General features: G+C 35.9%; 1 protein-coding gene across 1 annotated transcript in view; it reads right to left on the bottom strand.

Moving 5' to 3' along the window:
• SPAG1 (sperm associated antigen 1) overlaps nt 1-26232 on the bottom strand; it is a 36237-nt gene extending 10005 nt beyond the window's left edge. Inside the window, exons 1-13 of the mRNA XM_041470904.1 lie at nt 26093-26232; nt 25393-25552; nt 24897-25022; nt 20220-20287; nt 18256-18374; nt 17675-17780; nt 15354-15484; nt 14623-14729; nt 12040-12202; nt 7627-8046; nt 7146-7245; nt 4906-5058; nt 583-755 (exon numbers count right to left, since the gene is read on the bottom strand). Of these exons, the coding sequence (XP_041326838.1) occupies nt 583-755; nt 4906-5058; nt 7146-7245; nt 7627-8046; nt 12040-12202; nt 14623-14729; nt 15354-15484; nt 17675-17780; nt 18256-18374; nt 20220-20287; nt 24897-25022; nt 25393-25552; nt 26093-26232 (1966 nt within the window). The remainder of the gene's footprint in view (nt 1-582; nt 756-4905; nt 5059-7145; nt 7246-7626; nt 8047-12039; nt 12203-14622; nt 14730-15353; nt 15485-17674; nt 17781-18255; nt 18375-20219; nt 20288-24896; nt 25023-25392; nt 25553-26092) is intronic.
• Between the last annotated feature and the right edge of the window lie 1104 nt (nt 26233-27336).

Genomic DNA, 27336 nt, shown 5'->3' with positions numbered 1-27336 from the left:
GAAACCTCACTGAGGTCTTCAACATCCCCAGGAAGGGGAAGCAGAGGGGCAGGCACTGATCTCTTCACTCTCATGACCAGTGACAGGACTCAGGGAAGCGGAGCTAGGGGAGGCTTAGGATGGATATCACAAAAACGTTCTTCACCCAGAGGCTGGTTGGGCACTGGGAGAGGCTCCCCAGGGAAGTGGTCACAGCACCAAGGCTGACAGAGTTCAAGAAGGGTTTGGACAATGCTCTCAGGCTCATGGTGTGACTCTTGGGGTGTCCTGGCCAGGGCCAGCAGTTGGGCTTTGGTGATCCTGATATTTTGCCAATGAGTATTACTGGGGATTTTATATAACTTAACTTTATATAACTAAATTACATGCTGCAAAGTACATCACTTGGTTTAAAAAAAATTATCATAACTGCTCCACAAAGCACATTAAACTCCATCACATAAATGACAGTAATTTACTTTGGGTATTCACAAAGGTGTCTTAATGAGTGTTTTCTAAAGCAGTTTCTTCGACATTGCTAACATGTTAATATTTTCTAATTAGGTTTATTTTCTGAATGTGTATTTGCATTAGCGTACATACAATTAATCTGCAATTCTTCTTCTCTGTTGATGTCTATGGTACTTGGTTTATTCTCTGAAGTGAGGCTTCCTCCATCCCACCTGTGTAGCTGAGCAGCAACTGGAACAACTGGAATTGGTGGAAGCTTCTCCCTCCAACTGGGACCATCCTGATCTATTAAAGTCTTTGTTATTCTGAAAAAGAACATCCCATCAACATGACTTTTCACATATTTAACTCATGCTTTAATAACTTACAACCAATTCAATACTGCAATGTTCCAATTAAAAAAAAAAAAAAAAAAACAACCAACCTGAACAATTATCCTTAAGGGTAATTAAAAAAATACTATCACAGCAGTCAACAGCATCACATTAATTTCAGATTTAGAGTTTTTCCACTTTACGGTATTATGGAGGCATTTAGAATACAAGCTGACTTCAGCACGATCTGTAAATATTTAACCTAATGACTGATTCTGCAACTAAATTCTAAATGCTGCCTACCACATCAAGTAAAGAAATACAAAAAAAAAAATCTATGTATTTATTTTGGTTACTCTTCTCAGCTGTTCATAGATGTTACTTGTAGTAAGTGAGATTACAATATTTTTCAGGCAAAATTTGATACTTAAATTTGCAAATGTCAAATGAAACCTCTTCCACAACAACTGTCTAAAGAAAGGAATGCGGGTCACAGAGTAGTTTGCATTAAGTTGCATTTTATAGTTATACAGTCAGAAATCATCAATCAATCCCCATTTAAAAATATTTTAATTACATACAAACACTGTCTAGTCTTTCTTAAACCAACACATACATAAATGTCAACTAATTCCACATATGAGTGGTTCAATCCAAAACTATTTAAGTGGGAGTTTCCCATTGCCTTTTTCTCTTTTGGAGAAAGATGTAAGTTGACATAGTAAGTGAAACCATTTAAGATTTCATAAAAAATTTTGTAGTGTTAAAAAAAAATCAATTATGAGAAAAAAAGTGTGATAAACATCTTCTAATCTCAAAATGGGCTTAAGAATCAAGTTCAACTGCTAAAAAGTCTAATTCATAATTTAAGAAAAGAAAATTCTGAATTGAGTAGCAAAGCAAGTCACATGGATGCTACAGGAAATAAAACTAAAATTTTTTAATTAGGTACACTTCCATCTAACAGGGTGTGAAAAACATACTACATGAACGCACATCCAAAAAAAAAATTAAGAATCTTGAAAGTGACATGAAGAACAACATAGAATGAATGTACATTACCCAATGGAGTTTTCTTATTTAGTTTTGCTCTTTTAAAGTATTTGAATAACAGCTATTTAAAAAAAAAAGTCAGTGTAATACTTCGGCAGTAGAATCAGAGCACTCAAGACCATATTCTTTCCATTGTAGTCTGATCAAAAAACATACAAGAAACAGCCCCAGTTCTAATCTCCTTTATGTAGAACAGAAATTACCAAAATATTTTAAAGAATTATAGAGATTAAAAAGTCTGTTTGTAGAGCTATATAATGAGTGAGTTTATGTCTTACACCATGCTGCATAAAAACCATGTGGTTTTGACTTGAAAGTAAACGTCTTCATTCACAGAATATCACATTCCACGGTCCAATTTAACTTCTTTGTTTTTTAAGTGATCAAAACCACTATTTTAATGTGGTTAACTGCACATGCCCTTGCAAGAGCTCTGCTCTGCCTGTACCATTCCTAAGTATCTTAGAGGACATACCAACAATGTGGCTTGTCCAAGTACTGCTTTGCTGTAATTTTACTGAAACTTCAGGATTTTAATGATAGCCTGAACCCAACTGCTAAGAAAAAACATGGCACACCATCACAAACTGAACAACCCAAAGATTTACTCAGGTTGTTTTTTTAGGCAACAAAACAGTACATGTCATATTAACATGTCAATTCATTAACTTCAGGTATTTCCCATAGAAAGTAATGGAGTAATTCCACAGGAAACCAGAGTCATATTGAATTCCTATTTGTTTTTTCATTTATCATAATAGGCTTAAAAAGTTGCAGGAAAATCTCTAATTCTTCAAAATCCACAGAAAGAATCCTGCAGTATTTGATGATCAACTGACTTATGTAAGCAAAGTCTTTTGCAAAAATGCATACTTGTGTGCCATGATTACCTTAAAAAACACAGGTGTCTCATAAAAAAGCTGGGACAAGCACACTCATTTCCCACCACCAACACCCCAACTTGACCCAACAATCCTGCAGCTCTGGAGCTGATCACAGATTTCTTTCTGCAGCACAGTACTCATATGGGACTTTGTAAAAATAGCTTCCAAGCTATTTCAGGCAATTTGCTCACTGATACTAAAGGAATTGGAACAACTGGAATGAAACTTCAGTTAAGTAGGAGGAAATGCATAAACATATTCCCACACATTAGAGCTTCTGTGTTTCTAACAGAGAAAAGTAAATAATGAAACACTCAAGGGGAAAAGAAAATACACAAAGTAAGAAATCCACTGATGTTCACAAAGCTAGGAAAATGCCACTAATTAAAAGCATGCCTGAAATGCAACTTCCAGTTATTTGGCACACACCATTAGAAGAGCCAGTCCTTCCAGTTTATCTAAAATATCACCTCAGGAACCAGTAAAAGACACAATTTAACATAATCTAACCAACGAAACAAACAGTCAAACAACTGTTTATACTTATTTCCATTATGTACCCAAACTCTTAATTATTTCCTTTTGATTGCAAAATGATCAGACAAAGCTTTGATATTAAAAATCTTTGTCTTTTATGTGAGTATCAAAAAACCGCAATTGATTCTAAGGTTTTTGAGAAGTCTGCTTAGCTATGTGAGCACAGAGAGACAAGCTTCAATGTGGTTTATCAAACCCACCCTCAGACACAAGTAGGATGATGAATTTTTCCTGTCACCATCCTAAAGCATCACTACACAATTTCCCACACAAAATTAAAAACCAATAACTCCTCCAATAAAATAAGGTTGTTAAGATCTGATCTTCCTAATATAAAAAAAAACCAACCAAAAAATATTACATTTGGTGTAGTCTCTTTAAGTTAAAAGACAGTAATATTTTTTAGATTTGTTTTTAGAAAGGTCTCTTACTTTGGAAATGAAAATAAAAGTTTTTGTAGAGTTTCAGTTGAAGTTTCAAATGACAAAATATTTTTCAAAAATTACAGCTGAAGTTCAATTATGCAGGAGGTTTATGGTTTAGAAAGTAATAATTCGCAAGCAAAAATGAATTACCAGCAGAAGAGAAGAAGGAAGAAGCAGCTGAAATAAGGTGATGGGTTGCCAGGGAGGAAAAGAGTAATGAGCAGTGAAGCTAAAAACATAGGGAAGGCCTAGAGAGGAGAAAAGGAAGAGTGTTAAGGAGAAAAGGGAAATAAGCTTATTACTAAGCAAGTTCCAAGTCAAGGAGAAATATGAAAAGAGTATCTGCAGACAAAATAAGCCAACAAGATTTTAAAAAAGTGTAATAATCACATAGGTACCAGGATAAGCAGCTATGGCACCAATCCAAGTGCTCTATTATCACCACAGACACAGAAGATCACTAAAAATTTTTGTGGTATCAAAAAAATAGGACTTTTAAGAGATTATAAAGCCACAATTTCCTCTGTCAAATAAACAGAATTTAAAGAAAAATACTATGGACTTTTTAATGAATAGTGCAAGTGCTCATGGTCTTGCCTTAGGAAGAAAAAAACCATACTATATTTCACTGTAAAAGTCACATGCATGTGGGTTTCTGCTCGGTGATTAATGGCTGTTCTGTTTTCAACTTTGTAGTATTAAAGTATAATTAGAGAAATTCAAAAGTCTCTCTTAGCAGAAAGAATTAATGTTGAAAGTATTGATACTTGAAAATAATATTCAATTGTATTTTTTACACCTCTAAGCTTTCTATCCAACCACTGTTTCAAGCTACTTCAGTATTTCCACAACTGCAGCATACAGAAGGATTCACACTTAACATAAATCTCCAAGTGCCACAGAAAGACTGTTAATATGTAAAGGAAACAGGATGTCAGAGAAATGGCATGGACCTTAAGTATTACTTTTTATAGTATAAAATAGAAGTTAGGAAAGAGAACAAGTAGAAGCACTATTAAAAAAAAAAACCTTAAAATATTTAAAACATTACATTTTTGAAAAACAGGAAAGGGACCCACTGCTAGGAGAAGAAAACTGAAATCATGGGAAAACAACTAAAAGAACAGCCAATCCTCCACCTATAATGAACCAGTTGTGCAACAGCTCCAAGGGTACAGAATAGAGGGAGCATATAAAACAAACAAATATGAATTCTATTCTATTTTGACAGTGTGCAGTTACCTGTTAGCACTATCATTTGCTGCTTGGATGCTGCTGTCTATCTGCAGGACTGTTTTATAATCGATGTATGCCTGTCGATACCGCTCCATTGACTCATTTGCCATTGCTCGGCGCAGAAGAGGCTTAAGGGAAAATGGCTGAAGCTCCAGAGCCCTGGGAAAACAAAAAGAAAAATGCAGGATTGAAAAGGAGTAACTGAATTAACAGAACTATTTTATGATATACACAACTATATGCAACTCTGTAATTTCAGATGGCACTTACAGTAAAATAGCTAAGGAAAATGGGTCTGAGTTGTTCATATCAACACCTTAAACTACACCCAGTTTTGAAATTGTTAGTGTTTTTACTACAACTTCCTCTACTCAAAGCTCTGTCTCCCATCTGGAAAACTGCTCTCAGCACCATGATGTGATTAATGCAATGGCATGCATTCAAAAGCTATTTTTCCTAAGTCATGCCTAGATCTACAAGGATTTCAAGTATATGGTGCTTTTGCTTACATGACTTTCAGTTCTTCTTCCTTAAATGAAAATAGGCACTTAAAAAACACACTGACTAGGACAGTAGTACACAACACTTTTCTTTGGACTTTAGGTTTTTGCCTGCCTTTTGTCTGTTTCTATTTTTGATTGTCTGCCTGGTCAACACCAAGCTCAACACTGTGCATTTAGAACACCTTCCCAACACCATGCATTCTTCCAGCAGTATGAAGCAGTCAAAGGCTTTATTTCTCAAGAACTACCTTCTTTTCAATGATTCTTGCTAAAGAGAGATAAACTTTTGAAATAGTGAAATTAAGATGAGTCTAGACAATTTGATTTCATGAAGTCATAAAGCCACCCAGACTGAGATATCCCAGCTGCTCGGGGCTTGATACAGCTGGGCCTGAAAAGCCTCCACAGGAATCTCTTCCCAGCATCTCTGGGCAATCTGTTGCAATGCCAAGCAGTGTTCATGGGGAGGTTTCTCATAATATAACCCTACATAATTTTTTACTTTGAAATCAAGTCACCTATTAGCAGATCATCTATTATAGTGTGTTGCCTACTTAAGATTTGACATTGCCTAATTTACATGTGTTTGCAGGTTTGCAGTTCTGCTTCCCAGTCTTTAAATTATTTCTACCTCTGTATTATTTCTACCTCTAAGCACTATGAGTCCTTGTGCATCCAGGAAATATGCATGACATTAAGGACACTATCATTAGATAGTAAGAATAAAAAAGCTTCTAATTGGTAAGAATACAAATACAAAACCGAAAACCTCTGTATTACTGATTCCAACTAAAGTCTTGCATACTTCAAACTTCCTGAATAGAAAAATGTGATGGGTCTTAAATACACCATCTTGGCCAGCTGTGTGTGATCCGGCATCTATTTTAACAAAATACTGCTAATGAGTCATCTTTTTCAGAGAACTTATTCTGTCAGGTAGAATATACACAGCAAGTTAAATGTTTTGCACCTTTGTACTACAAAGGTACATGCACATTTTATTTTTAGTTTTGGAAGGTTTTTTTTAACAGCAGAGTTGTGCTGTACAAAAAACCCCACTGATTAATTAATATGATTTCTAATTCTTTTAAGATACTTTTTTGCGCCTTAAGCCTCAGCATTATAAACTCAATCTATGGAAATATTAAAAAAAGCCCAAAACATCAAAAATACAGTATTAATTTAGTGGGACACAGTGTTTGGAAGTTACTGAAGGTGTCTGATCTTCTCTAACTCCTGTATCCTTAAAAGCCACAATAAGCAGAAAGGATTTTAGCTCAATTCCTTAACAGCTGTAATTATTGTTTATAACAATGCCAAGTATATATTAAAAACCCCCAAACCAAAACAACAAACCAACAGAGAACACACACACCAACCATACATGTGCTTAAAGCAATTTCCAATACTGTGATAAGCATCTGGCTTAACAAAGCTTTTACATATTTGTCAGTGTAGAACTCCACTGTAAACCTGCTTTTGTATTAAAAACTTGAATCCCACTATGCATTTCTGTGAACATAATAAGCTTAAAAACTGCCCTTACACAGTAGGACAGTAAGATAGAAGTTATTTCTTTCCTAGTTTTCATGTGATTGCTTATGTAACAAAGGTATCTGTCATTTAGACAGGGAATCAGACTATTGGTACTGTTCTGAGTCAAACAGCACTAGCAATATATCAGTTAAGATGTTTAATCATCACCAGGAATGTTGTTGCTCTGCATGGGAGGTTTCAATTTACCTGTTACAATCCTGAATGCAGTCACTGCAGTTCCCTTCTTTGAGGTAACATGCTGCTCTGTTTGAGTACAAGATACTTAAATCGTCTGGACTTTGTTCTCCTAAAAGAAGTTACAATTAAAATCAAATAGGATTACTGAAATTACACTTAAGAATTCAAAATCTGCATACTCCAAGCTGCACTGCAGTGATGCAGTTTGCTGACACTGCAAAGCAGTAAAGAGCTTTCTTTTCTCGTGTTGCCTAGAATATGTAAGCATTCAAACATAAATGTCAACAGCTCTACCCCTAGAAAATGAAAACATTATTTCACTCATTGTCCTATATTTTCTGTCACGTGAAATGCTGTCTTCTGAAATTATGCAAGATTTACTGCATGGTAAGTCCTGTCAAAAATCCAGGGCAGACTAAATTCGTTCACTTGTAGTTCATTTAAATTATCTAAACAGCTCTAGATTTAAAGTATAAGGTATTGCACTCACCAAGACCAGCGACATATTCAATTGCTTCCGAGTATTTGCGCACAGCTTCTCCAAACTGTCCACTCTTAAATAACTCGTTTCCTTCACTTTTTAGTTTTGCTGCAGTAGGAGGAAGTGAAGTGGAACTGCCACCACCAGCCGACTGAGACTCTTCACTATGCGGTCTGGAGATCTCTTCAGCTTCGGCGCTTTCACTCGTCTCATCACTGCGCAAATAGCCATTAACTTCGCCTTCATGCTCTGACAAATGCTTTTCTGCCTCCTTCTCCGACGCGCCTTTCCTTACTCCGCTCTCAGCGGAGTCCTTGTGTTTGTGCGCGTCCCTGTCGTGCGCCTTGCCCTTGCCGCGGGACTTTCTGTGCGCGTTGCCCATCGCGGGCTCCCCGGCTGCCGCCCGCGCCGCCGCTGCCGCGCCGGAGCCTGCGAGGGCGTTAATGAGCCGCGTTAGAGCCGCATCATCGGCGCGAACTATCGGCCTGCCGCGGCGGGGGGTGCTGCACAGGGACACCGAGCAAAGCCCGCGGCATCCCAACGCTAGGGGGGCTTGTCTGCCTCGGAAAACACCGCTAAGGACACAGAAAAATTCCTTCTTACAAGTAACCTGCCGTTGTTATTGACAAAGGCTTACTACGAAGCCTCATTGCCCCTTGCTGGGCACAGGGGAACCCCTGTCCTGAGGTGTCAGAATGGTACAGGGCTCACCTTGAAATTAACTCTTCAAATACCGCCTATTACTACACGGACACTTTTGAGCTTCGTGACCAAATCAAGTGCCTGCATGTTAAAATCAGATCACAAGCTATCAAACCAGTAACGTTATACAAAACTCTCCTCAAATATAACATAGAATAGGCAGGATAAAAGCTTATAAATCCTCCTCAAGAAGATTTAATTTAAACATTTCAAAAACCCTTTTATGCATACTTGTGATCATTCAACTTTCACTGTTCTTTTTACAAATTTACTTAGGAAAAATCATAGAATAAGGGTGTTAGATAATAAAATCTCTATCTTCCATATTGATCTGGATTCCTACCAGATTACCACCGCAGTATTCAAAGAGATTTCTGCAGAGCCTGACTCTCAGTACTACTGAGCACACAACAACTCTGCCTTTTGGTACTATTTAAGATTATATCTTTCCCTTCCCTTAACCTGTTGTTCTTATCTGTCCAACAGAATTTTTTCACATATTGGAATGATACTTTCAGTTGACTTTAACAAAACATCTGATGCTGACTCAATAGGGATGAATTCCAGATGGTCCAAAATGAAAGAAATGATTTTTTTTAAACACACAGTATGTTACTGAAATCAAAACCGAACAAGATGGGAAAGCATAAGATTTGTAGAAACAACAGATTCCCTAGTGCCTCCTACCTAGCTGAGATCCCTGTTTTGAAATACCATGCTTAATAATAAGTTCATACTCCACAGTGGGAACAATGATAGGCTGAATCTACCCACACAGACATTTCTGTAAAACTTAAATTATTTCTATTTGAGACATCCACCCACAATCCATCCACCCTCTCATCCAATTGGTGGTACCGAATACACCAAAAAGGTTTAAAGCCTATTTGCTAGGGAGAATGGTGGTAAAAGGCTTGCTAGGCAGATGAATGAAGACACCAGTATATTAAAAACTTCCTTAACATACTAAACATCCTTAACATACTAAAACTTCCTTAACATACTAAAGTATTTTCATTTTACATACACCAAAACAGAAAAAAAATTAAATGTCACAGACTAACAGGTGATAGGACAAGCTTTTACAAAACATAGTGAAGAGCATCCCAGCTTCTAGAGACAAAGAAAAAGCAAAACAAGCACATAATATGTGATTGTTATAAACATGAATAATGTGTAATTCCTGAATACAGGAGGAAATTTCCTAAATATTAAGTGCACAGAACCAGTCCTGGATTAAACAGGAAGCAGTTACAGCATTTGGAGTCTGGAGTCCCCCTGGCAACAGGAATGCTGAGAGTTACCTTGCTTAACTGCTGGGTAATACTAGTTGGTTAAATATTTCAGGTCTGAGTAAACAGCATGCAAAAAAATGTACAGCTATACTTCTCAAATATAATTCTCATTGCCTTTTAGTTTCAGTCTTTAAAAACAATGTTCCTATACTGGTCTCTACAGAGAAATGTATTCATGAAAGCAGTATTCTGGGCTAAAAACCCCCCAATATTTCTGAACTTTTCTTAAATAAAAAAAAAAAATCAAGAGACATTATGAATTCCAAGGAGAATTTGAAGAAAGGTACTGAAAAGTCTGGACAGAATTTTGACCAGAATGACAACAAATACACACGAGAAAGAATTTTAATTTATGTTATTACTAAAATAACAGACTTAAAATGGAAGGACCATCATAAAACTAAAAAAAAAAAAAAAAAAAAACCAACCCACTGAATACTCTAACTGGAATATTTGAAGTTTGGTGAGTGTTTAATATTATATAATATATAATAATATAATATATATAATATTCTTTGATATTGTAATAGATCAAGTATATACCACACAGCTCAACAAATTTGTCTTAATTTAAAGGGGCTATTTAAAATGTATCAATTTATCTTTAAACTGTATTTATCACTTGAGGTTATAACTTCTAGAAACATGTCAAAATACCAGGTGCTTTGTCAAGCACATACATGATTTTTAGGTTTTGCAGTGCCTGAATACTGGTTTTAATAGTCTCTAGGATGCAAGCAATTTTCCATTTCTATTGTACAGAAAGGGCTCAATTTACTTTTGCTTTCAGTTAAACAGAAGATAAAGAGAGACTATACTCTATTTAGAATGTTTTGTTCAAAGTTCAGAAATCAACTCTTCAGCCACAAGGAAAATAAAAAGTATTTTTTTCCAATCTCTAAATTGTAAATTCAGTAGGAATGCATTAGGCTTACCAATTAGAATGTGAAATAAGTGTGACTACATAACTGGACTACTACTGGACTGCCTGTGATTACAGGACTAGATGTTTACTCCACTTATTGCTGTTAGGTTCACAGAACATTTTTTATTCATTAACTGAACTGAATTCGTATTTGTTTCCAGCTGTACAAGAAAATACAGCCTAATCTATGAAAATACTTTCCACTTAAATCTCAGAAATACTTATGTGTATCACAGGAACACATATGCCATTGGTGTCAGTTGGCAATCTTCCCTATGTTTAAAGGCCTAACCTTTCATCAACAGAATGGAAGTCTTCCTATGGAGCTAGAAGGCACACAGTCATCTGAATGCTCACAACAGAAAACACCCCCAAATGAACAGACATTTAAGGCTAGGGACATAATGCACCCCTTTCTTCTAAGGTTTTAGCTCGGGAGATTTGGTAGATACCAACTGATGTGGGAAAATATATTTTCCCTAATCTTGTATGCCAATAATACATTATTATATCACACATGTACAGTCCAATATTCACAATTAAGCTGCAAAACCCGCAGACTGATTTAGTTTCAAGACAAAACACAGAAAACATAAAAAGTCACAGCTGTCATGCCACAATACCTTAAGGAGCCAACATTACTAAAAGAAAGGAGAAGGGTGAAATCAGCCTAGGCATTTTATTCTGTTACAGGCCAGATGTCAGCCATGCAGCTGAATCTAAAAGGAAGCTGCCAATGCAAGCCTTCCTAGCCCCTGCTGCCTCACCTCCTCCTGCAAGCCATGGATTCTGATTATGCCAGTGGCTTCATCCCAGGAGCCTTGCAGCTAACCACACACTAATTCAGGAATGGGAGATACACTTTAACTGCTTGTAAACTACATCCAGTACAAGAATTACATGTTGTTTACCTCTAATACAAACTTCCAGAGCCCAGAGATGAGCTCTTACAATAAAAAAAAAAAACAAAAACAAAACCCAAAACAAACAAACAAACAAAAAAAGAATGATCGTTTCCGAAACAACAACAAAAATTATAGATGTTAACAAATTGTACCTGATCATTTTTGCACCCTTTGATGCAAGCATGGGAAGAAAAATGCAGAAGAAAAATGTGCTGGTGGGAAGGCAGGAAAGCTGTGTGAGAGAAAGATCTCAGGAACACAAAATGTTCTCTCACCAGAAGAAATTTTTAACTGGGTCCACGTCAAAGGACTGGTGTAAAATTACACAGGGCACAGGGAAGTAGGTGATTTATAGCAACACTTTCCATTTGTCTCTGTTATGCCCATTCTAGAAAGAATTACAAAGATGTGTAATAAAACTGGGTTCTAGATTTCACACTAAATCTATTTTAAGTAGTCAATGTAAGTTTAGTCTTAGAACAGGCAAAATTCTTTGCAAGAGTATATAGATGAATTGTGTGAATAAACATTACTATCTCAAAGACAACTATTTTTTCCTTAGGTTAAAATAAAATAGGAAATGATAAGACATTACTTTTGTCTCCACCACGTCTTTCATGTTCTTCTGTATTTTCCCCTCTTCCTTCACCAATTTCTGAATCCTCTATCTCTTGAATAAGTATTTTTTTTCCTTTGCCTTGTGGCTCAGGTACAGGCTTTAAACTTTTCAGTTTCTCTTCAATCTCTAGCAGACTTTTCTAAAATAGACAAAAAAATCAGCAATAGCAGAAGTTTTTTTATGATGTATATAAATTACAGTTTACATATAGCAAGTACATTCTGTTAAATAATCCATGTGAAATCCTGAAGAATTATCAAGATAAATGTTGGCAATATAAAAACATGGTAAATAAATGTGAATTTTCCAAGAGTCTGCATCAAACCAAAATTAATAGTCAATGTCTGTCTCTTTCACAAGAAACGGACACAAAATATCTACAAGATATTTTTGTGTGAAGATATCACATAAGTAAATAAATTTATTGAATGAACTGCTTATCAAAAAGAAAAACTAAATTCAAAGGAAAAAAAGTAGATTTATGATTGTGAGATCTGGCATGGTCTACTAAGAAGAGATGTGGAAAACAGGTTCTCTAGAGAAGCTCAAAAAAAGCCTAAAATCAGAATCAAAAATTATGCTACAGAGAATTTGATGTCAGACAGACAACTGATGGAGAAATACAACTGAGAGAACAAGAACCAAGAGACAACAGTCTCTTAACATTGTAGCAGAAGGACACTGTTGAATAATAAGGTTTGCTCCCCTTATAAGAACTGCAATTAGATGATCAAACAGCTTCTCATTCCATAATATTTTTCCATTACTCAAAAAATACCCTTTAACTGAACTTGAATCATCAAGGTTGGAAGAGACCTTTAAGATCAAGGCCAACTGTTAACCCAGCACTATCACTGTAACCCATAAACCACTAAATCACTTTACACTGTCAGAGCAGAGTAAAACACACCCAGCATTATGTGGTATTCTGAACGTAATTCAGTGCTGTGCAAGAAAGTGCCATTTCAGTACTTCCTGTCTCAAGAAAAAGATAAGAACAGGATCAAGCAAAGATTCACATGGACAAACTACCTTGAAGAATTCCAGTTACTGACAATCAATTCACTTTTGTATTAGTGATTCTGGATATAAACATGCATTCTGCATAAGTTCCATACATTCATATTTAGCTCAAAAGAGTTTTGAGGATTCTCCAAGCAGTGAGAAACTTGAAAAAATGCCCTGCCAAGCACTTGTCATTTCTAGATGTGCCAGCCAAGGCATAATAGCTGGCATGAATAAGGACAAAGTACAGATATCTGCTTTCAGCTACAAAAGCATTGCTCAGCAAAGCAAGTAATAGAAGAGTGTAATCAAAATGAGTGACTATCTCTGTCTGGTATTATAAGAAGTCTCAGCACAGCCTATTTGATACATCTTCACATAGACTGTCATAAAATTTGTCATCACAGACTCACAAGCTATTTAGATATTCAGTCTTGTAAACAGAAAAGACCAAAATCTCTTTCAGAACTCAGATCCAGAGACATGTAATTCTTTAACTGATGAGAAACTCAGGAACTATTCTGGACAGGAACTTAGCTCTAGGAGCACCCAAAAAAAGATAAATGCTGTCTGTGGTAAATTTGACATAAGAGGCTTGTACCACTTTCTCTGGTTCAAGCAATAGTAATAAATAACTCCATGAAAAGGAGCAATGAACAAGCTCCTAGCAGCTTACAATATGCCACCAATCAGATCTGGACAGAAGTCAGAAGTTGGGACAATTGCACAGCATCCAGAAGTCATATGGGAGTCCCAAAAACATTGGGAGGGTAGTAGTATGATGGACTCATAACTAACATACAACAAACAGTTTACTATCAAAACTGCCCAGTACTGAAGATTCTCAGGACACATAGAATCCAAATGCAAGGACTGTTCTGACCTGCAAAACATCCCTAAGATACCAATGAAAGGACACAAACCAATCCTCTCCTAAAACAGCCAAAGTAATAGTAGATCAAGGACCACATCCTGACTTTGATTTTCAAAGAAAGCATCTGGCTTTCTTTGATCGAAAATTAGTTATGAAGGGTCCAGATTTATCAGAAGGTATGAAAGGTTTTTCATTCTACCCTGGAGATGAGAAATGAGGATTTATAACACCACACTGAAGCAAGGACAGAATCCAGCTCTTCTCCTTTTGGATTAATTTAACTGCTATAACAAAAGCTTGGCATCTCTATTGAATTTTCTTTCTCATTATGTATTCAAACTTCAATGCACCTATCTCAATGGATCATTTTAAGAGAAATTTCCAAATAGCTTTGATCAGCAAGACACTAATACTGCAAGCATGTTCAGCAGAAAATGTTTTGGGCACCTAAATTACACTAATAGAGAAGGCTTTTCCTCACAATCAAGTCATAAACAGATCTGGCCACATTCAGGCACCTAATTTCCACCACATGTGGTCTTGGGAAGCTGATCAATGGCACAGCAGATTGAGTGTGTCCTCAAAACTCATAGTTACATCAAACAACATGAACTGTACTCACTTTATGCTACAACTGTGTACAACCTCTTTCTAGCCATATTCAACTCACTGATCTTTACCTTAGCCATAGAGTTTTCTGGTTCAACAGACAACACTTTATTCAGATCCTCTACAGCTGTCTGGTAATTCTGCAGATGATTGTGCACAGTGGCACGACGCATCAAAGCTACAAAAGAACGAAGTGTATTATTTATGTATTTAAAGTATAAAGTGAATACACTATTTTTTCTAGACATACTAAGTGCAGTTATGCAGTTTTTAAAATTCTGCAAATAATTCTATATTAGTAACAACTGTTTTCTTAATGATTTTTAATGATGTAATTTCACATGAGGTCTTTTGAGGAGCAGTCATGAATTGTGAAGCACCTTTTCATGAATTTCAAATTTTCTACCTCCACCCATGCAAATACAGTTAGCTACATTCAAGTCCTTGACTTGAGAAAGGAATAAACCAACAACTTTGATAGTTTTCATGTCACTTTTAAATTAATTTATAATTCAGTGTGGGTATTATGGAAACTGCATGAATACAAGAGGGCTTATAGTTATCATATGGAAAACATGCTGCCATGTAAGAATTCTCTTTACATATCAATAGGATGAACTGCATAAAACTTCACTAATCCCCAAAGAACCATTAAAACAGCTTTGGGAAGCTATACTGTTCCCTTATTTGTACTTAGACCTGATCTAAATCTCAGTTAAGTCAACTAACCATTTGCAAGTCAAATGTACCATTTTATTTGCTAGAGGTAAAATAAAAGATTGAAATCTTATTTTTATTTTACCTTTTATGTTGCCAGGTTCCAGATCTAGTACCTTCTCACAGTCCTGCAAAGCATTGTCCCAGTCCTGAAGTTTGATTTCTGCTTGAGCTTTGTTATTATATACAGCTGCAGTCGGTATTACTGATAAACTCCTAAAAGAAAGGGAATATTGATCATGTTAGAGTCAGAGCTAGAAAACCTGAATCTAGAAACACTTCACTCCTGGAAGCTGAAAACTGTATTATAGCAATATCGATACTGGTACTCTAACCACAGTAGTGGTTAGAGACTCCCTCCTGTGAGACCACAGGCAACCATCCACCAACTAGATTTTTTAAGAGGCCTCTTGCTTGCCAGGACTTAGACCTGAGATGTTGCAGAGGAGATGCCGTGGCTTGTCTCTCACTTAGATTACTACCTCCTCCTGCCATCCGTGTAGACTCCAAAAGAACTGCCAGATGGAACCTTTGAGAGATGAAGAGTAACTACACAGCTCTGGGGATTATGATGAAAAGCATGGTGGTGGGGGAGAACACATGGGATTCTCCCTAATCTTGCTTGTAAGATGGAAAGACTCAGGTAGCAGTGGATGAATTGCCAGGTCCACATCTGGCTGCAGGGCTGGTATTGTAGGTAGGGTTTTAGTTTCTGTAACAACAGGATCATCTCTGAGGAACAAGGACAGCTAGGATGCACATAACAAAATGGTGTAAGGGAATCTTTGCCAACAACCTTGTTAATGTTGCAAGGAAGATGCTAAACTGTGCTCACTGGAAAGAATAGCAATGGAAGTGCCAGGGGGACAGCACACTGCAATAGACAAAATTTCCTTGTAAAAAAACCCCATGGTTGAAGAACAATCTCAAATCCTTGTCCACAAATGCACAACACGTGGGAAACAAAAAAAAGAATAAAAGCTCTATGCATCTATGATCCCAGTGGGATAATCTGTGCATGCTCTTTAGAAAGGGTAGCAGGGTGAGGAAGAAGAGGAGATGCATTCTAGTCTAAGCAGTGATTCAATGTGCAAAAGTTTTTCTTCACACAAGAGGAACAGGAAAGAAACTGACAAGCCAGTCAAGAAAGCCAATGGATAAGAAGTCAGACTCTACATTTTCCATTCTAGCCACAGATGACCCCTTCAGGTTATTAACAATTCACTCCAAAATATTTTATTAAATATTTGTAACTCTAAGAAAATAGATTGCAGATAGGATTAGAAAAGTGGCCAGTTAGAACAGCATGGTGTCACTATCATACATTTCAGAAGGCATACAATGCCCCCCATGGGAGTCAAAAATGGAAAAACTCTCCATTAGAAAGGATTCTGCCTATCCTTAGTTATTAGTACCTTATTTATGTACCAAAAGAGACGGTTTTACTTATTTTTATATTATGTATTTGTATTTTATTTATTGTATATGAAATACAGCTATAGACTTTTTTATGTTGGTGTAAAAAACCCAAACAAAACAGGAAGGGTCTTTAGGCTGTAATTCAAGAAAAAAAAAACCCAAACCCATCAGACATCAAATGCCTCAGTTAAGCAGCTTGTGTTCTATGAATATCATTATAAGTATGCACACACACACACACACACACACACACACGTACACATATCTATCTTTATCAGCAACCTCCTGATAAATTTTCATAAGCTGTTCTACAAAATCCTGCCTCCTTTAGTATGAATGATACTTCCTAAACATAAATCTGTTAATTATTTTATTGCTGTTCCACGCTATTTCTATTCATTATTTTCTCCATACTTTTCTGCACCGACCACAAATGTATTAACATTCTCCTATTTTTATTCAAGGTTATCCCACTATAATATCATAGCTCCTTAATTATCTTCACGTTTCATCCCACAGTAGTGTCATATCATTACTGGCAATTAATACCCCAAGATTCCCACGTACTCTAAATTTCTAAACAACTTTGACACTTGTGATTTCCGGGGTTTTTTTAAGTCCTTACCATTTCAAAGCACAGAGTTAAATTACATTTGTAATTATTTCGTTTCTCAGCACTCTGATTATCCTTTTATTTTTGTAAACATGCCCTTGAATCTCAATGGTTTAAAAAAAACTGAGGAAGTTTGTGACACCTGCAGATTGCATTCCATCACTTTCTAACCCCTTCTCTTCTGATAAATAAAAATTAATATGAGGACGGATCAGTGCTTTAAATATTCTTCTGTCAAATCTTGGTGCCTTTTTGAAAATAGTATAATTGTCACTAATTGCTTCAATAAGAAGTTGTTTCAATTACATCAGTCTAAAACCAACATTCCCAAGTAAGAGTTGTTAAAATAAAAGAACAGAATAGTATTTACTCACCGAGTGTAGTAAGTCACTGCTTCCACATAATCGCCAGTGGCAAAGGCTTCATTGCCCTTTTCTTTTTCACGAGTAGCAATAAAAATTTTCTCTCTCTTTGTCATTCCTAGCAAAAAATATTTCTACATAACAACAACTAGCAACTTGCACAGATGTAACCAAAACAGTGAGATAAAATACTATGAATCTCATAGTCTGCATTTTTAAAAGTACATGGCTTGCTAAAAGACAAATTTGTATTTTATTTTCTGTAATAAAACACTAAATTCTTCTGATAGGCATACAATTCAGCGTGCAAGAAAAAAACAGTTGTCTAACCTCTACCAGTCATTTATAATACCAGATGTATGCTCTACTTCTTTACCTTGTGCTCTCAACTAAACATAAACATTCTTACTGTTTATTAAGCAAGACTAGATTTTTTTCAAACATGGCTTCAAGCTCACTTGATGATCTAACAACTGTTAGCATCTCTAGGTGCTGAAAGCTAAAGGCACTTTATGATATACTTCTTTAAGTAGTATTCATACTCTACAACACAGTATTACAACTAAAGAAAAATTTTGTTTCTAAGACATTACCAGTTGTGTCAATTTTCTTTTCAATTATGGGTAGACTTGGCCTACTGAAGAATCTTGCTTTTGAGTTACTTTCTTCACAGTCTTCATCAATTTTAGAACATTCCTTTTCCACATCAAACCTTTAATTAATAAAATTACCAGTTCAATAATGCTGCATAGCAAGACTCCTCAGCTGACAGAAAGGCATATTGTATTTTCATTATAGACCAAAGGAAAAGAGATACAGGCTGTGTTCAGTTATTGGTGACCAAGAAAAATCACTGCCTCACCTCCTCACCATATTCCCCAAAAAAGACAGGTAAAATTTAAGAAACAGTATCATCAGGCTCCATCCCAGCTCCATCAAACATCCCCATTAACCTTTGCCAAAATAAGTAAGAAACCTCTTCAAAGTAATCTATACTGTAAACTTGAGACAAGACATTTCAAAGCAGCTCTAAAGCAGCTTTTGAAAACAGTGTTTAGGAATGTATATCAAAGAAATATTGCTGCTGTAATACTGTAAAATAAATATAGTAATAACCAATTCCTGCACTATACAGAAACACTGCTCTTACTGCTTTTCTGTGTAGGGTGTAATGGAAAATAGCCTTTTCACAACAATCTGGACAATAGAAATAATTTCTTTCTGAAATCAAGATACTATTTTGAAAATTTCTCCAACTCAAAGCCTTTTCACATAACACTAATTGTTCTACATTTTGAATCTGATGTTTTGCTAGCTTACTTTTACCTATTATAAATTAACCACATTTCAAATAAATGTTTTTAAAATAAAAAGCAAAACACTTTGTTTAGAAATTGCCTAAACAATTATTTGAAAGGTTTGAAATTTTCCTCAAAGCATTTTAAAACATGATATGCTTTAAACTGGAAAACATCTTTCAGACAGCTCTGTTCCAGTGTACTCATAATCCAAAATAAATATACTCTATGGGAAAATTCACAACCTGTACTATTATCAGCATGCTAAAGCACTTAAAGACTGTGTACATAAATGTGTAAACAAAATCTGTATGATTACTTTGGAAAGATACAGTACCAAGAGTAAGGAATAAATGAATGAAAGAATAAATTGTTGCAGAAATTGTTTTTATAACTTAATTTCTTTGTCCCCATTTGAGCAGGAAGGCACCAATTTCTGAAAGACACATGCATGAAAATAACTGATATGCAAAACTTATGCAGAACAGGGTTTTTTTAAGGGCTTTGGGGTAGTTTCATTACCCAAATCCCACAATATCCCAATCTACTGCACTGGAAATTTGTGCCTCCTCACTCTGATTCTAGAGCATTATATTGCAGATTTCAGGAACTACAGAAAAGCTTCTACAATATACAACACAAGAATGTGCTTTTTGCTTTCCATGTTCAACAATTTGGGCATGAACCTGTCACATAACTTGAGAGGCTGATGTGCCACCATGACATGATGCAGAATGTCTTTGCATCAGAGCTCCATCCATTCTAAAATAGTTACTGTCTAAACCTCTATTAAGTGTAATTGCATCTGAGTAAACTGATGCACCTGCCTGAAGCTCATTCTTTGAGGTTAGTGGGGTTCAGTGCAGGAGTAAGTATTCATCAGTGTTGTTTTCAGTGTAGAACTATGGCTTTAGATATAGAAAAGTCCACGTTTCTAAGTCCATGTTAACTAATCCTAGAACTGTGTTCAAAAATCTCAAAAATTAAGTAATCAATTTTTATTAATTTTTCTGCTGGTTTACTGTATTTCACACAGCTTGTACAAAAGTGTAGACTAACTTGTTCTCAGCTGTTAGCAACACAATGTGTCATTTGCATTTTAAGAGAACATTTATTAAGAAAAGCCAAAGTTTCATCAGTGTTACAGTTCCCTAAAATGCTGACCTTAATACTATGTTTCTGCAAAATACACTGTTTCATAGTTAAACAAATAAGTCTTAAAAATATAAAAAAACTGAAATATAAGGGATTAAACATACTTGTCCCATTCACTGTAATCCCGTGGTATGTTTTTCTTGCTTCTTTGTTTGTTTTGCAATTTTTTGTTCTAAAAGAGAAACAAACAGCCATCTTGTAAGACAATTTGTTGCAGTGGAATTCACAGTGGTTTTTTTTGGTTTTGTTTCTGCAGTACCTATTTTCCTAGTAACCAACACTACTTGTGACTAAGCTCAGTCTTGAAAATGTGGTTTAAAGAAAATCTTGGCACATTGCACATATCCTTGCAATCTAAAGGGCTCCTGAGTCTCACACTTTTTTCCACTGTCCTGTCACATCAGTGAGGCACTGAGTGAAACTTTCTAATTAGTATCTTGTGATGCCATCTCCCCAACCATCCTTTCAAAACAGCAAGGGAGAACTCGGCCTTTGGAAGACCCAGCCTTGTGATGAGGTGTTTGACACTCAGAGTGAATCAATAACCTGGTTTTAGGCTTCCCTTTCCCAAGAGAATTCAAGGCACAGATTTTGGTAGTCCCTGGAACACTCACAATTGTGATGAGGTGTTTGACACTCAGAGTGAATCAATAACCTCACAACAAATTTGCAAATAAATGACTTCAAAGTAGTGTCTGGACTTCTTTTCACCATTTATCACTTCACTAAAGCCAATTCCAAGATTATTTACATTGATTTTAGATTTTAGACAAGCTCCATCATTGAAACTTGCCTTACTTAAATTTTATCTTGAGGACCTTCCTGCAGCAATCAGTTCTGACAATCAGATTTGACTGCTTTGTATCTCAACCCATCTCCTACACTAATGGACTCTATTTCCCTAGCTGTCACCTTTGGCATCTCTTCTACCTCTGTCATAACACTATACTTCTTCTATGCCACTCCCTGCTTGTTGACTTCAAAATACTTAATAGCAAGGTGTGGTTCCAAACAGGTATTTCACAGTGGAACAGCCAGTTCAAAATATTCCCATCTACCCTATCCTGGCCATTCAGTCTCCTCTTACCTTGCAATCCAGCATTCACTGAGTTAGACCAGTGTAATTCTTTGCAGAATTGCATATTTACAATTTTGTGTTTAAACAAACAATCTGATAGAGATCACAGTACAATCTCCAAATATCTGTACCGGTTCATTTCAGCATGTGATAAACTAGACCAAAGAAATGACCAGAAGCTTCCTAAACTCACTTTACCAGTGGTGACACTGTAACGAGGACATACTTCTGCAGCTGGATGTAAACACCTCAATTTACATAATGCAAATGTGACCCTTCCTGTAAACACTTCTGACTATCTATAATGTTAGGTTACACAAACTTTTGTAGTATATAACTCCAGAATTACTCTTAATATTATGTCTTTCAGGAAGTGAGACAAAATGACAAATATGTTCAGCGATCAACACATGTTTAGAGAAGGGAACTCTTAAATATGCCTTCCTGAAACATGAGTTATCCTTATATATCCATCCTGGTGTATACTACTAATTTAATGAATATCAAGCATTTTTTTTTCAACCAAAGTCCTTAATTTAAATGAGCAAAAATACCACACCTCTCAGAAGAGACTCTCATAAGGTACTTGCACTAATGCAACTCCAGCTTAGGGAGAGAACTACAGCATGTACATTTAAGGAATGAGGAAAAAACATTGACTCAAAAAACCACAATTTAAAATATTCTAAGTCTTATATCTTTGAAATAATTGTAATCAAGTTGTGGTTCCAACAGAATCAGGAATTTCTCAATCAGTAATATTTCAGAGGATCTCACTCCAAGAGGCTTCAATAAAAAAATGTACACTTGCATGCCATGGAACTCAAAAAAAAGAAATCTCTGTGCTTGTCATGTTTCCTGCCATAATTCATGATGCATGAATCCCACTGGGTCTGAAGGTCACTGAACATTTTCTGGACCAAAGATGAACACACAAATTTGCTTTAGTACAGGTGACACAACTTGGGCCTGCGGGCCCTGTGTGCTGTCCTAAAACATTACTATTCTATGGCAGCTAACCAGTGTTAGTTTTTAACTCAGAATATCCAAAACAATACAAAGGCTATTAGATCCTATCATGGTGGATTTTATAACATAAAACTTGTATGCATTTTGGATGCCCTGGGTTGTGGCATGAGGAGATATCTGAGGATGCAAATCTTTCTGGAACAGTATTAGAAAACCATGTTTGACATAGAAGCCTAAGCGGAAATCCCATCAATACAGTCTTTTGAATATTAATATCTTTAAACACATGCTTTACTTCTCTCCTGGACAAAATGAGGCAGCAAAAGTAATAATTATGTAGTGTGGACAGTTAAGACAGTTCTGGGCAGCATGACAGGAAAACAGTTTCCTACCAGAAACTTCCACATTCTGTTACAGAGGGGAATATTCCATAAACTTTACTCTTTTTCAGCCCAATTTTGGAATCCCCCCCATGGATTCACACCAATAAAAAGAAAACACTATACAGAGTTATAAAATATCAGTAGTGGATTGAAATTCCACCTACACATAGTATCAGCAAGAAAATCTGATTACAGACAAAACAAGATGCTTTCATTTACCAAATTTGTACCATTAGTGCAATCCACTGGTTTAGGGTCAATAATGATTTCCAGAACTGGATTCATTGAAAATGCTGAACTTTTTATGCATCAGATCAGATGAACAATCTCCAACCAAGTAATAACGTAAAATTACGTTATTACTTGTGCATTTCTTTCTAGCAGAAATGATGAATTTGGATTATTTTAAACTTGATCCCACTTAAAAAATTATATGATACCAATCTGAAAAATAATTATAGTCCAAACTGATTAGCCAAACTTGTTTAAAAACTGTATGACACATACCTTTATAAGAAAGGAAAAAAAAAAAAAAAAAAAAAAAAAAAAGCTGATTATGTACATTATTCAATTTTTTTGAGATTTCGTATTTCAGGTATAAATTTAGTGTATGCTATACAAACAGCTCATTTTTATTCAGTAGGTATCTAGTAGTGATATAACCGTACTGCTGCATAAAATGTTTCAGGCTTTCCTTCTCTGTTCCAGGACAGGTTACAAGTCCTTCAGAGGCCGCCTGCTTAGACAAAAGGAATGGAAATCACATATCACAGGTAAAGCATAAAGCTGTATCTAGGTTTCCTGGGTAATAATGCTAACACCAAAACCTAGTAGGGAGAACAAAAACTGAAGAACAAAAGAAAAGAAATTGATCTGAAGATTGCTGCATGGTTTAAAGGAAAAGGGGAAAAAAAAGGTGAATATTTTGTCTTTGAATGGAGAACACATCTTCTTTAGTAACCTGGTGTATCCCAGATTTCAAGACACTTTCCATAATTTTATGCTGACATTCTAAACTGGATTTACTGACATGGTATTAAACCATTTTCTGTTCTAGCAGTTATACAGGACATGAATCAAGTATAAAGCTATAGTGGCACAATCCATCTCAGCAAAACAGGACAGTCAAGAGGAACATACATTGCAAAATATGAAAGAGTACACATTAATTAAAAAAAAAAAAAAAGAAACCACAAAAAAAAAAACCCAAACATAAGCACACCTTAGTTTCAACACTAACCACTTACAAAACATTCACTGGAATCCCCAGCCTTTTGTATACCACATAACAGAGACTGCCTAGCTATCCCAAATGTCTTGGTCCAACATCTATGTACCAGCTGACAATGAGAAGCAGTTTCTGACAACACAAGAACACAAATCAGGCATTTACTAACACATAATTCTTCAAGAAAAATAGGAATTAGTAAGAAAGATCACACGACCTGTAAGGATCCCTTCATAATGTTTCTGACTTACAAACCTCCAAAAAGAGCAATGCTTAATGAATTTCCTATTGCAGTGTCCCAGAATTTCAAAGAAAATTTTGAAAATCAAACTGAACTGATTTGTGACAATACCTGACAATTCAGAAAAATCCCATCCACACCTACTTGTCTGCCAATCCCTTCAGTAGCACTGTATTTAGTATTAGCAAGAAAAGCTGGCCAGAAAAAAAAAAACCTGGTATCAGGCAGATAAATAAATGAAAAAAAGAAAAACCCACCAAAATGTAAGGAAACTAATACCTGGAAAAAATTTATTATTTTTTTCTGTAGTCTTGAAGATTTAAGTCTGCTTAAGGGCTAAATTGGGAAGTATGCTGTACAACTGCAGTGGGAATACCAACATAAGGTACCAACACAATCAAAGGCTACATATACACCAGCACTGCCCAGTACAGGAGTGGCTATAGAGTAACAGAGGCTCTAACATTCACACTGTATGAGTTCCAGAGTGTTTGTTTTGGACTGGCTTCTGACTGGCCCCATGAAACAAAAGCCTGCTGGCAGCTGGAGAAAATCTCCTGGCATAATTTCATCCAGAAGGAGCCTAGTTCACATGCTTAAGCAGTACTTGGAAATACGAATCAAAGAACATAAAAGGCTGTTTAAGGAGATCTGCTTTGGCAGTGAATTCTTGATCAGAATTAAAATATTATTGCAATACACATGCTAGTACTATAAAAGCATTTTTGTTTAAGCATTGTTCTCTTGCAAGGGAGCTTAAAGGTCTCTATTTTATGGTTAACAAAATAAATCTAGTAAGAAAGCACAATGATTAGAAGTTCATACATATAAAATCTCCCAGTTTTAGAAAAACGTATAATTAACACAAAAAACTGGAGATACCTGATTAGTGGGAAGGCAGCTGCTGGAACAACGAATGGGAGGCAAGTTATCTTGTCTTTCATTTGCTGTGTCTGTTCTCAGGAGCTGTGATTTCTTATCATCTTCATTCATTTCTGTCAGCCAGCTCTGAAAATAAATAATATATTTTTACCTTAAGGCAGTAGAGCAATTATCCTTAAAAAGCACTGCTCTTAATGGGGAAAAGCAATTAAGACAAAGAACAATAGTGCTTTTTTGAATAAAAAGTGATCTACAAAAAAAAATCTGTAGAGTTAAAATGGGCCAAAGAGCAATAGTGCTTTTTTGAATAAAAAGTGATCTACAAAAAAAATCTGTAGAGTTAATGTTCAGTGACATTAAGCAAGAAAATAAATTTTAAAACATAATCCTTTGATCATTTCCTCTTTTAATCAAATAATTACATTCTACTTAGGCACAAGAAGATTGATACATCACAGTGATTGTATTATGGAGCACTATAAATTAGATCCTGTACCATCAGTTCACTATTAATTGCTTGCCATTCTTCAGCTGTGAAATCAGAAGCTGTGGCTGCAGGCTTATCTTTTCTCAGAGCTCTGCTCCTTGGATCCAAACGCTCAATTCGCTTCTCACAAGCCAATGTAAGTTCAGGGTAACACCCCTCCTCACCAGACCTTTAAAATGCAAAGACAGAATGTTAACAAAAAAGAACTGCACCACATCCTCCATGTGTAGTCCATACAGTGACTGCAGAGGACTATTTTCCTGTTACAACCCAATTTTACAAACACCTAATAACATTTTTATTAGAAAATTCCAGTTAACCTTCAACCATTTCCCAATGCCCACATACACAGTTCAAAATTATCACCACAGTGCTCATAAAAAAGGAACTTGTGTCATTTAAAGCAAAAGTTAAACAGGTGTGGCATCTGAAATTCCAAGTCATGCAACATGGATCATGAGAGAACCAAAACAGAGTGGCAGCATTTAAAAAAAACCTAGCATTGAGCTACTCAAACTTTTGGGTGGTTAAAAAAGGACTTGGATTTCTAGTGTTATCACTGGGACACTTTTAGCATGACCACTTTAACTTCGTACTTTAATTTTAAATTAGAAAGTCATAGACAGGTTCAGACAAATAGAAAAGGGTTCCCTCAAATTTTACAGAACAGGATTATAATTATTAATGAAGATAAAAAAAATAAATTTACCTTAATACCCTGAGAATCTTTTCCAGATGCTTAACATCTGTGCATTTTTCAATGAATTTGTAGTCCAGATGACTAATAGGTATTTGATATGTTTTAGTGGTTCCTTCACCCAGGAAATATGGTACTGACTCATCACCCATAACTAAATATTAAAAGAAAAAAAAACAAACAATCCTGTAAGCTTCTAGTTACATTTTGAAGTAATGCAAATTTAAGGAATAAAATTGCTCACACTCCACTCTCATGCAAGCAGACCTATAAAAGAAAAAATATCAGATTTGAAGGTCTGATCACATGAACTGTCCCTGACAAGAGGCTTACTGACAGAAGTGTGAGAAATGCTTGGTAAGAGTATGCAACTCTACTGCAAGTCAGAACAATTCAGAAAGACCTCTTAAAGAAAAATTGCCAATTTTTGCCTGCCACATTCTCTGTTTTATTTAACACATACCTGTTTTAACCAAGTGGGGTAATCACAAAGGAGAAGATAGTGAAGGACACTCCTTTTTTCAGAGGGAAGACATTAACCAATGCAGCATATCTAAAGGAACGAAAATCTTTGGCTTCTCTGTAGACAAAATAAATTCAATTTTCTTTCCTCACTAACTGCATTTTCTGGGTCTCCAATTATATTACAGCATTAATCTGAATCTTTTCCAGTAAGTCTGTAACTGGAGAAATGAGGGATTTAAATGAGACATTTCTGTCTCCTTGTACCTTTGATCTGCTCATCTGCATCTTTTTCTGTTTTGACCACAAGCTCTACAGAGATGAAATTCTTTCCCCCCTTTTTATATAGTACACAAAGCAATCAGTTAATTTTTATTAAATACAATAAAGGCAACTAGCTAGTATGTGAAAATAACTATGTGTAATTATAAACCAAATTAAAATAATTGTGTTCTAATGTCTTGCATAATTACACACATTAATTTGTAGTTACACAAAAATGTTTACAATACAGTATCACTTAAATAATAGCTGTTCATAATTAGGTGTTGCATAGAGATTCTGCCCTAAGACTTTACGGTTTCAGTACTGGAAAAGCAAGAAGAGGCATGGAAAGGGATAAATGCAGGAAATAATTAAAGAAGAATAGAAGCATTAAAAGCTCATCACCACCTGCGGTTTTCCCCGTTTATTCCCGTGGCCGGGAGGCAGCTGCCCAGCGTAGCTCTCGGGCACCGCGGTGACCAGGACTCCTGGTGGCACAGCTCCGGCACAGCCCGGCTCCAGTGCAGCTT

Source organism: Pyrgilauda ruficollis, unplaced genomic scaffold, assembly GCF_017590135.1.
Source record: "Pyrgilauda ruficollis isolate IOZ18807 unplaced genomic scaffold, ASM1759013v1 scaffold25, whole genome shotgun sequence".
In the NCBI taxonomy this organism is placed as follows: domain Eukaryota; kingdom Metazoa; phylum Chordata; class Aves; order Passeriformes; family Passeridae; genus Pyrgilauda; species Pyrgilauda ruficollis.
This window is presented reverse-complemented; position numbering and strand designations above follow the sequence as displayed.